The sequence below is a fragment of the Anser brachyrhynchus genome (genome assembly GCF_964034855.1).
Source record: "Anser brachyrhynchus genome assembly, chromosome: 4".
NCBI lineage: Eukaryota > Metazoa > Chordata > Aves > Anseriformes > Anatidae > Anser > Anser brachyrhynchus.
This window is the reverse complement of record NC_137698.1, coordinates 60,019,126-60,030,150: the sequence shown is the minus strand read 5'-3', so window position 1 is coordinate 60,030,150 and position 11,025 is coordinate 60,019,126. Positions and strand designations below refer to the sequence as shown.

General features: G+C 40.1%; 1 protein-coding gene across 9 annotated transcripts in view; it reads left to right on the top strand.

Annotated features, from left to right (window-relative positions):
• SLC34A2 (solute carrier family 34 member 2) overlaps nt 1–11,025 on the top strand; it is a 58,998-nt gene that overhangs the window by 46,765 nt on the left and 1,208 nt on the right. For all 9 annotated transcript variants that reach the window (XM_080590866.1, XM_080590865.1, XM_080590864.1 and 6 more), the window contains 11 exons: nt 6–120; nt 230–364; nt 964–1,092; nt 2,027–2,170; nt 2,796–2,907; nt 4,712–4,907; nt 5,453–5,548; nt 6,859–6,979; nt 7,690–7,857; nt 9,230–9,346; nt 9,435–9,559. In XM_080590866.1, coding sequence (XP_080446992.1) covers nt 15–120; nt 230–364; nt 964–1,092; nt 2,027–2,170; nt 2,796–2,907; nt 4,712–4,907; nt 5,453–5,548; nt 6,859–6,979; nt 7,690–7,857; nt 9,230–9,346; nt 9,435–9,559 — 1,449 coding nt within the window. In that variant the 5' untranslated portion in view covers nt 6–14. The remainder of the gene's footprint in view (nt 1–5; nt 121–229; nt 365–963; nt 1,093–2,026; nt 2,171–2,795; nt 2,908–4,711; nt 4,908–5,452; nt 5,549–6,858; nt 6,980–7,689; nt 7,858–9,229; nt 9,347–9,434; nt 9,560–11,025) is intronic.

Here is an 11,025-nt window from a genome sequence, read left to right as displayed (position 1 = left end):
ATCAGTCACAGATCATGGCTCCTTGGCCTGAGGTGGACAAGCCTGAAACCAATAACTATATCGGAGATTCTTCCAAACAAAACCAGAACATGCCGGGAAAAGAAGGAGAAAATCACAAAGGTAACGTGTGCTCTCACCTCTGAGTTAGAGATATGTAAGTTTGACGCTCCATGGAGAAGAGGGAAAGTAATTAAACTTTTTTTTTTTTTTTAATGTTCTATTTCATCAGGCAATGTGACTTCACTTGGAAATAAAGTGGAAATTCAACCTGCATTTTCCACAATAGCCTTGATAGATGAGACAACACCAGAAGAAGACCCATGGGCTCTGCCAGAACTGCAGGACACTGGGGTCAAGTGGTCAGGTAGATATTTCTCAGTAAATAAGCTACCTGCATTTATTTTTTTTCCATTACTTTTGCTGTCTTTGTCTCAGTTATTTTTTCTGAAATGGTATTTGCTGCAGAACAGAATTTAGGATTTGAGCAGTTTTGAGATGTAGGCTTTACACTTTGTGTCACCTTCCACAGTGGTGAAGTTGGGATATTGTATTTAGGCAGCTTAGAAGGAATTGGAAAACATGCTGCTTACCCTCCTTAAAGCACAAGGGGATATATGGAAAACAACCCACAAGCCGTCTGATCTTATTTTCAGGCTCCTATTTATCCTTCTTTACTCAGTAGGATGAATGTGTAAAACCAAGGATCAGTCTTGGTCTTCATAAGGCATTTATCATATACCAAAGGCTTTTTAATTTTTTTTTTCCTTGGTAAAACTAGCTAAATGAACTACCCATTTCTGCAGTTGAAATTTGGATTAACCATAACACTCTTTTAATTATACACTGGGGTCATAACACCATACTTAACTCTGTAGTCTCTGCTTGCACATTAAACTGTTCTGGAGAAAACACTAGATAACATAAATAAGTTGTTTTTTTATGTATAATGTATTTGTTTTGCAGAACTGGATGGAAAAGGAAAAATCATTCGTGTACTCTACGGGATAGGAAAGTTTATCATCTTGCTTGGATTACTCTACTTATTCGTGTGCTCTCTGGATGTACTGAGCTCTGCATTTCAACTGGTAGGAGGTAGGTATGAAAATGCATCTAAAATATCAGGAATAATGAATACAAATGAGGCATTAAATGTCATCCGAGTGAACAAAATGCAAGTTTCACTCTTCAAGAGCATAATGCATAGATTTATGTATAGAGATACAGAGTCAGAAGTATGTATCTCTGCTTGAAAACTGGCTTTCCTCTGCAATAAAAAAGGGCCTTTGTTTCTCAGATTACAAAGAGCTGTTGATGTAGGGATTATTGGCCCCACTTTCTTAGGAGGTTCCTGTTACTTTAGCGATAGTTTACACAAATGCACCTGAGCATAAATCTGTCCCATGTGAAAGTCATTTCAACAAGGAGAAATATCAAAACTATGCTCTTGATCAAAGCATTCTGCACTGAAATGTCTCTCAATCCTTCAAAGATGAAAACTATTAAAATATATTTTCACATTCACCTCTCTCCAAGGGTTGAATTCTGCTGATGGATTCAGAAGTGGTTATCAAAGAAATATGCGATCTGCAGAATTATCTGGATTTTCAGCAACACGGAAAGCTACCGGAGCAGAATTACTCAAAATTATTAAAGTAGCTTTCCTTGACGCAGTAGCCAAAAGCCATCAGGGCAGAAATAGCATTTAAATCTCTGTATATGTGGTTTTTTTTCTTTACGGTCTTTCTTCTGATGATGGTTTTATATGCAGAGTTCTTTGCAGAGTTCACTGTAGCTTGTTTAGTCACTGAAATGAGAAAATATAACATATTGCCTGATAACTGATAAACTGAGAGTTCAGAACTTGAATTTGGATCCCTGGGCTACATCACCTTGTACATTTTTTGGCTGGCAAGCATGGCTACCTATGTATCATATTAAATGGTTGAATGATCTTTAATTAAATGCTCTGCTAATTCCTATTGACTTCACCTTGTACTTCCCTCACTCTGAGAATATGTTCTTGCAGGTAAAGCAGCAGGGGACATTTTTAAAGATGATTCAGTGCTGTCTAATCCTGTTGCGGGACTGGTGATCGGAGTTCTGGTGACCGTTATGGTCCAGAGCTCCAGTACTTCTTCATCCATTGTGGTCAGCATGGTGTCCTCCACACGTAAGTCTGCTTACAGTATCTTCCTAAAGATCACCCACAAATCTCAGTGTGGGGTTGAACAAATGTTCCAACCTGTGCTGAAGTTGTAGAAGAATTGGGTGTAGGAGTAGGAATAGCAGGAAAAGCCTTTCACAACTGCTGCCTTGATACCAAATTAAGGAAAAAAAATAGGGGGAAGAAAAAGTTAATACACTGCAGAAAATGGTGTCCATAATAGCAAAGAAAATCACTGGAAAGCCTTGGTACTGAATGCATTAACTTCTAAAGTATCTGTATTGCTTTCTTTTGTTAGCCAATTACCAAACTTCATATGTTTCTAGCATCATTTCAAAATTCTGCAGTAAGTAGGAAAATGCCTGGGACAGAAGAGACTCTTACTCTGGCCTTCTAACATGCGGTGAAAGGAGATAACCACGGGTTGCAGTGGGGGGTCACTAGACTATCAGAGTACCACATTCCCAAGGGGATTGGTTAAAGCAAACATGTCTAGATTAGAGTGTCTAATCCCAGTGACATCAAGGGAAGTCAGGTCCCTGTGGTGTTAACATAGATTAATTTTCATTGGACCAAACAGCTCGCTGATGATCTGATTTTTTCATTCAATGCTTCATTTTCTACTTTCTAGTGCTGACTGTGCAATCAGCTATTCCTATCATTATGGGGGCAAACATTGGCACCTCAGTTACAAACACAATTGTGGCACTCATGCAAGCCGGGGACAGGAATGAATTTAGAAGGTATTGTACTTAAACACTAGATCTGAAAAGTTGCTTTTCTTCCTCCTTACTAGGTTTTCTCCTATATTGCCTATCAGCACTACAGCCATTCAACCCTTCTACTGACCAGAATTTTAATGTCTAGTTAGGAAAATTGCAAGAAACTTCTAAAGCAAAGTTAATGACCTATAAATGCAATAGATCTTAATCATAAAGGATTTACCATTTATCTCAATGAAGCTTAAAAGAAAAGTTCATTTTTTTTTGCTTTGTCCTATGAAATTATGATGGGAATTCTGTAATTTTCAGCTTCCTAAACTGTCCGCTTTGACATGATAGCAAGTTTTAAGCTGTTGTCATTCCTCGCACAACTGCCAAAGTACAATGCTGTTTAGATATATGGCTTCATATACATGAAGAAAAGCATATTGGGTTCTTTTAAATTTTTGTGGTTTTGTAAGATTCCACCATTTTAAACAGGATCTTACACAATGATAAATTTTCAAACTACTCCAATGATGCCACCCACTTTTTATTACTTCTTAATTATAGGAGTTGATAAATTGACAATACACTATTTTGATCTACTTTCCTTAAGAAGGACTCCAGTGCTCCAGGCTTTTGAAGTCTACAATAAGCAACAGCTGGTAGCCATAGAAAAATGAAGTGTATTAGCTGTCAAATAAATAAAGCAGCAACTTTTTTTGCTGTCACTTGGCATTACCACTAAGAGCTCACTTTGTCACATAGAGCTCTAATTAATTGGAGATGGGCAGTTAACTTGGGAGGGATATAAGACTTTAGTATCTTATATTTATGGCATACCAAACATACAAAATACACCTAGCTGAAGCATATTTCTCCAAGATTTGCTGTTTGGAATCTTTGGTTGAGCTAGTTTCTGTCACTTAAATTCCAATGACAAAGTACCTTAGTAGTTTCTAGTCAAGAGAAAGGAAATAAATAATAATGGGAAAGAAGTTTTTAATGTAGTCATTAACAATCACTTTAGTCTCTAAATACCCTCTGCATATGCTTGTTCTGTAGGGCACTCACAGGTGTATTTTTCACAAAATGGAAAAAAAAACTCTGGTGACCACCACCGATTAAGATATTCTCTCTGTGGTAGCACTCTCAATTTTGTTGGCCTACTTTGAATGCTCCACCTAATTTCCCCTCAAGCAGTTTGGAACCTAAACTACAGGATTAGCATTTCAAGGAATATTTCCTCCACATTTTTCTTCCTCTACAATGCTTAATTTAAGGAGTCATATTTTAAAACAAATACAGGCATATTGCATAGAATTAAGAGGAGCACAAACACCTACCAGGAACTTTGGAAAGAGTGCCCTTGAGGAAATAGCTGTGGCTCCTCAGGTTGTGAAGGAGAGGCTGGAAGGGAGCTGTACACCCGTGCTTTGCAAGAGCATGTGAGAGGGCTGCAAAGAGACGTCTTCTGCATGAGTCAGGGAGAACAGATCCTAGAAGCAAATCCTGGTTGAGAATTAGAAGTGTACCAAAATAGGGTGAGATACAAAAACAATGTAAGCTGTTAAGTCCATTTGGCAGCCTTGTGTTGAGGATTACTTTTGTATTTTCTAGTTTTTCTTGTTCTGGTCACCTTGCCTGACTCTTTCACTTGGGCAACGGTGTGGAAAAAACTTAGAGCTCTGTAATAAAGCAACCATCTTCTGGGACCTTAGAAATGAAATAATTCCTATCTGGAAATGGGCTTCATCCCCACCCTTATGATTTCATATTTAATTGAAGTTGTGCACATATTGTTTAATTAAAAGCAGCTCTATTTTTGAATTTCTTCTTGCAGGGCCTTTGCCGGGGCAACAATCCATGATTTCTTCAACTGGCTTGCTGTGTTTGTGTTGTTGCCCATTGAAGTAATTTCTGGCTATCTTTACCATCTCACTAATGTTATAGTGGAGTCCTTTCATCTTGAAAGTGGTGAGGATGCCCCTGAGCTACTAAAAGTTATTACAGACCCTTTTACAAAGCTCATCATTGAGGTAAGCTTTCTCTCTTTAATGAAGCTACTTGCTTGATACCACCACAGCTAAAAGGAATGCTCTGAATATGGGAAAGGGACTCAATCACTTCTCTGTGTCCTTGGGGTAAAGCTCAATAGCAGGTGGATTCATAAAGACCCAGCTCCATAATTCCCACTTCTATTTCCCCCACATTTCACCTCCATGAGATTAGGCCTAGCTAGAGGGCTGGGAAGGCAGGTGACATATGGGGTGGATGGGATGGCAGCCTGTTGCTTCAGGCAGTTGTGTCAGTGTAGCTGTTTAAGCAGAATGGCTGAGATGATGGGGTGAGTGATTTGGGGAGAATGAGACACAGTGTGAGTATTTGTGCACGTGAAGTTGTACCTTTTCTGGGAGTAAAACCCATCCTCCCTGCTGGGCAGCAGCTCCAGCATTAGAGATGGTCATGTAGGCTTCATGTGGCTGAGCTTCCAAAAGGGAAGTCATTATCTGGGTAGAGCTGAACAGAAGCGTGTGGTGGAAGTTGGACTAACACTGTTGTTTTTTTTTGTTTGTTTTTTAAGCTTGATAAATCTGTAATAAATGCAATTGCTACAAATGACGAATCAGCAAAAAACAAAAGCCTTGTAAAGATTTGGTGCGTAACTGAAACCAATGTGGTGAGTATTATGTTAAATTAGTTGTCAGGCTCCTCAGGAAATATTTATTGATCCATAGCTGGCAAGGCATTGCTTATCATAGGATTGTGAAATTAGATTTTTAAATGAGTATTTATTGCTGCAGAAAAAGAATGAAGACAATTTAATGTAGCTTTTGTACTGCTTAAACCAAGCATGTCATACCAGCAGCAGGCTTGACTTGGTTGCTTTTGCAGGCCCTTGCTTATCAGAACTGGTGGTTTGGAGCCAAACCTTCTACTCCTTTCACATAAAAATGCCTTTAAACTTGGCACTCCTTTACAGAATCCCTGAAAGTGGAAAAAATCTGCAACGTAGGCCCAAGAAAATCTCTTTTTGCCCACCTATCTGATCTAAGCAGCTTTATGTGCTAGTGTGGTCTGCTGGCAGTTGGTTACTTCAGTTTTCTCAGAAAACTGCCTTCAGTCAAAGCCTCTGTGTGGCTAAAATCATCTGTTCTTCATCTGAGCAACACTGCAGCTTGAGGAACTTGTTGCCCAGATTGGCACCAAGGAGTACTTTGGTGGACTGTGGAGCTGTGTCTGGTTTGTGTTGTTCAGCTAAACTAACAACTAGAGCATTGAACAGCCCCTGGACCTCTAACGAGAGTTATTCTACTTGTTAGTGGGTGTATAAAACTGATTCCCGAAGTCCTGAGGCAGCAGATGCTAAAGGACACACAGAGTGGAGATTAAAATTGAGTTTTCAGAGGAGCCCTGCTCCTATTGAATGATGATCTGGATGGCCAGTGAAATGCTAGCCATGGCAGACAGGGCCAGGAGCAGGCCGTGGTAGCGTCAAACTCCGCTTGGGTTACCTGCAGCGGCGCCGGCTGCTCCACCTCAGGTGCGGCAGGAGGCTGAGGCGGGCCTGCTGCTCCCAGTGCCCCCTCAGGTCTGAGTATCAGCATCCGGCAGTCCTCCCACGCCTAGAAGGAGAGCAATGGCACAGAAAGTGCAGGCTGAACTGTGAATCTATTTCTGTGAGCCCTGAGATCAGTAATTACGGTTCTTAGCTACTGATGATCTGGTGATATGGTTGTTCTGACATAGAAGGTTTCATCTTTAAAAGTCGTATTGACTGACCTGAGTAACAGCTCAGCTGTTTATTTTAACAAAACAAAAAAATTTTGCCATGTCATTTCTCTGGTGTCATTAATTATACTCCAGCTTACAAACCTGCCTGTAGCTGCAGTTGATGAATTTTGGTTGTAGCAAAAACCTAGAACTTTGTATGGGCTCTTAAAGAAGGCTGTAGGTGACTGAACCATCCGCTTTCTCTGGCAATTTTAGACACTGCAGAATGTCACAATTTCACCTTCAGAAAACTGCACGTCTCCTGACCTTTGCTGGACTGAAGGAAACGTGACATGGACCATGAAAAATATATCTGAAACAGAATATATCAGCAAATGTGAGTAGTAAAACTATTTCTCCTTCTGCAATACTTTTACAGAGGTGCTTATCTTCCTAATGGTGCCTACAGGCCGCTTCAGAGTTGTATCAAGAGGCACTCGCCTGTATGCATATACAAGGTACTACTACAGGTGCAGTCAAAACAGCTTCTGCTCTGCTGTACAGCTACATCATCATCATCACTGCATCTGGCTGCGCATGGATCCCTTTCCATGCTCCCTGATACCAGCAATTGGGGTCCTCGGTATCATGATACCCTTGCTGTTCAGGTGACTCGGTGCTACAGTTACTGTGCTGTGGTGGCAGCTTGGATACCTCCATCCCTATATGTTCAGGATGTTCAGCAGCCATTCCCAGGCACACAGCCGTCCCTGGGAAGAGCTGACTCACAGCCCAGCTTGGAGCACACCACAATTTCCTCACTCCATTGTTATTCTCCTTCCTTGCACATGGTCACCCTGCTTCTGCCTGCCCTGCAGACGTGCCCGCTGTGTATTTATGAAAGTGTACATACACGAGTTCCTCTCAGGCATAGCTTTTGTGCAGCCAGGGAGGTGGCATTTTCACTCTTTTCGTCACCGCCTCAAGCTGTGTGTGCTTTGGTCTCAGGTTCTTAGGGCTATGCATGAAAACCAGAGCTGGCCTTGGGATCAGAAGCAAAAATGTGACTAGGCCAATTTGTTTTCCTTTTCTTTTTTTTTTTTTCAGGCCGGCATCTCTTTGCAGAAGCAGACCTGCCTGATCTTGCCATCGGTCTCATCCTTCTGGCTTTGTCCCTGCTTGTTCTGTGCTCCTGTTTGGTGATGATCGTTAAGCTATTAAACTCTGTACTTAAAGGACAAGTGGCAAGTGTTATCAAGAAGACAATCAACACTGGTAATTACCTGCTTTTCCTGAAGATTGCTCTTAGAAATAGCAAGGACATTAGGCACATTTATCGACATCTCCTGTTCTCTTATGCAGTTATTACAGAATAGGTTCAAGAAAACAGTATTAAACCAGAGTCATCACCCCCCGATACTTCTTCAGCTCAGCATGCTATTTTCTTCCTTTTAAAAGCTATTAGTTAACAGCTTGCTTGTGGACTGCAGATTAACAGCAGAGACCAAAGTTCAGGCTCTGTATCTTGATGTATAATCATTAGCTGTTGGAAATGTAATCTTCATATCCTCAAAAGATAGTGCTGAGATCATGACTGCCTGCTTGGGCACAGGGCCTGCATGTTTCTTTTAAAGTAAGCTGAATAAATGTACGTAGAGATTAATGATCTAATTTCCTTTACTTGCCCTGCTCCATTCCTTAACCGTCTCCTCAGGGTGAAAAGCAGCCCTGCATATTGGTACTTTCTGTCTTTCCCTCTGTTATCCAGGTGATTTTTCAGCCTGTTTTCATTGTGTGCAAACAGCTATTTTGTCTTGTTTTGTTTTGTTTGTTTTCCACTTGGCTGCCTTTTCTTCATTTTCCATTGAATGGAAGGTCAGGACCTGTACCAGGGAAAAGCAGTCCTGGCATACACCTGATTCTGTTAGAAGAGAGTGCTCACAGACATGGGGAGGACAACAAAGTGGTCCCCTTTCTATCTTCTCCTGGGCAAAGAACACTGCCCAAATCAAAATAAATGAGTAGAAAGTGATCAGCTGCCAGTTACTGTTCATTTGTGATCTACTTGGAATCCCTCTATGTCTTCCTGACTGATGGAGTCCTGACCTCTTGTCACTCATAAATCTGCAGACTATTGTGCTTAGTTTCTCTGATCAGTGTGATTAGCTTTTCTTTGCAAGAGTAACAAGTGAATTATGAGGAGATGATCAGCTTAAAATTAGTTAAAACAAACCACCTTATTTTCTCAGGATAGTCTTCAGAACTTTCTGAAGACCTGATTCCTGTAGCAGGTGCCTGCTTGCCAAAACCAAGATGCTTCAAACATCTAGAAAGTTTTGTGTTGAGCTCAGTGGAAAAATTCCTGGTACCTACTCGTATTACAACATATATGCTACCCTGGGTCAGGACAAAGGTCTACCTAGTCTAGTATCCATCTCACAGTGTGTCCAGTAGTGGAAGGCTGGAGAGAGAGTGCAAAGAACAGGGTAAATTAAAGTAATAGAACTCACTCTGACCCCAAATCTTTTTGTTTTAGACAATATGCAAGCAGTATATTTACATTTGAAATGCTTAATAGTGTTTTCTGTATGACTGGAACATTTTGTTATTCTAAAGACAATGTCCTCCTTTTTTTTTTTTTTTTCAGATTTCCCTTTTCCTTTTACTTGGCTAGCTGGATACCTGGCTATGCTTGCAGGGGCTGGCATGACCTTTGTTGTCCAAAGTAGTTCTGTTTTCACATCTGCTATTACACCTCTTGTTGGTAAGTTGTCAATATTGTAATTTTTATCCCCATGTTTTATCTTTTTTCAGCATTCTGCAATCATTCAATGCTGTTTCTTTTCTCCTAGGCATTGGTGTTATAAGCATTGAGCGTTCTTATCCCCTCACCTTAGGAGCTAACATTGGCACAACCACAACAGCTATACTTGCAGCTTTAGCAAGCCCAGGGAGTACATTAAAATATTCATTACAGGTCAGTATAAACCAGTGCTTTCTTGAATTCATTTAGAATTGCAAATTTTCTGAATAAAGACTTGACAAAATTAGTTGTGATGCAAATATGTCATAGAAATTGGGCTTGATTCTTTGTGTGCTACTAGTGACTGCTCCTTAATTTCAACTATCAGAGCAAAAAGCTTCTATTAAGCATTCCTAGAATGTCAATATATAGTCAGATCTTGCTTTCGTAAATTTAGCTTGATCTGATTAATTCATTCAGAAATCAGACAGGATTGGCCACTTGACCGCAGAGCATGGGATCTTAGTGTTTTGGAATTCAGTGCTCACATTGACAACTCTCTTGTCTTTTCCCTACGAGGGTTACTAATTTATGTTGAGTTCCATGCAAAGGACCCAAACTCTGTTCATGCAGTATACAGGGATTTCTGTCATCTAAGTGGAGGCTTTAAAACTCATAAGATGGCAAGTTGTCAACCTGTGTGACATTGCAGTGAGCATCATGACAACTACATTCTCATTGTAAATCTAATCTGGGCAGCTTCTATTGAATTTCTTTTTGCCTCATACTACTTGAGATGTAGGCAGCCTGGCTTTGGGCTCCCATTTACCATCCAGTAAAGAACATTCCAGTCAGAAGATAACATTTCAATGAACCCTCTGCATCAAAGAGTGAAAAGATAATGAAGTCTCCTTTGTGAATAGGATGAATGCTTTTTACTAGCCACAATAAATTAAGAAAATTACAGAAGTTATTTTATTGTCCTCAGGCATGACAGAACAGATATAATCACGTGAAGATACTATCTTGACCAACCTCAGCTCTCGTGTTAACCTGTTATTTTTATAACGTACTCTAAAAATCAGAATCCAGTACGTTCATGTTTGCTTTAGTCTGATAACAGTTATAAAAGAAAAATAAGATAATGGGAGCAGGGAATGTACTGTTTTGTTCAGTGTATGCTTATTCTGTCCAAGCGACTTCTGAAAGCTTTAGCAAGTACATGTCTCTTCATGCTTATTTTTTTAGAAAGGATTTTGAAATATGTAAACCAAATGATCATAAAAGATTTAGACAAAGTCACATTTCAGGAATCTCCTCAGTGCCCTGTAAACTTTTTGCTAATTGTTTGGAAAATCCAGGTTCGTACAATTAGCAATTTCTCAATAACCTGTATACAATATCTAATCTACTCTTCCCATCTCTTAGTTGAAAACTTAGGGATGCAGAACCTAGTAATGAACAGTTCTCATGTGGTTCTCATGCCTTACTAACAACAGAACTGTTTCCTGATTGTTGCTTGGTTTGTCAGCTGTATTTCTGGTGGGCTCAATTTCTTGCAGTGGAAAGCTGCATTTTAAAACTTCTCCATCTGCAGGGCAGTTTGTTGTCCCCTCTAGGCTTGCATTGTTTCCAAATGCCATGGCCTGTTTGTAGGTTTAGATCTTTACAATGCATGAGGTATTACCCGGTCCTTGCTT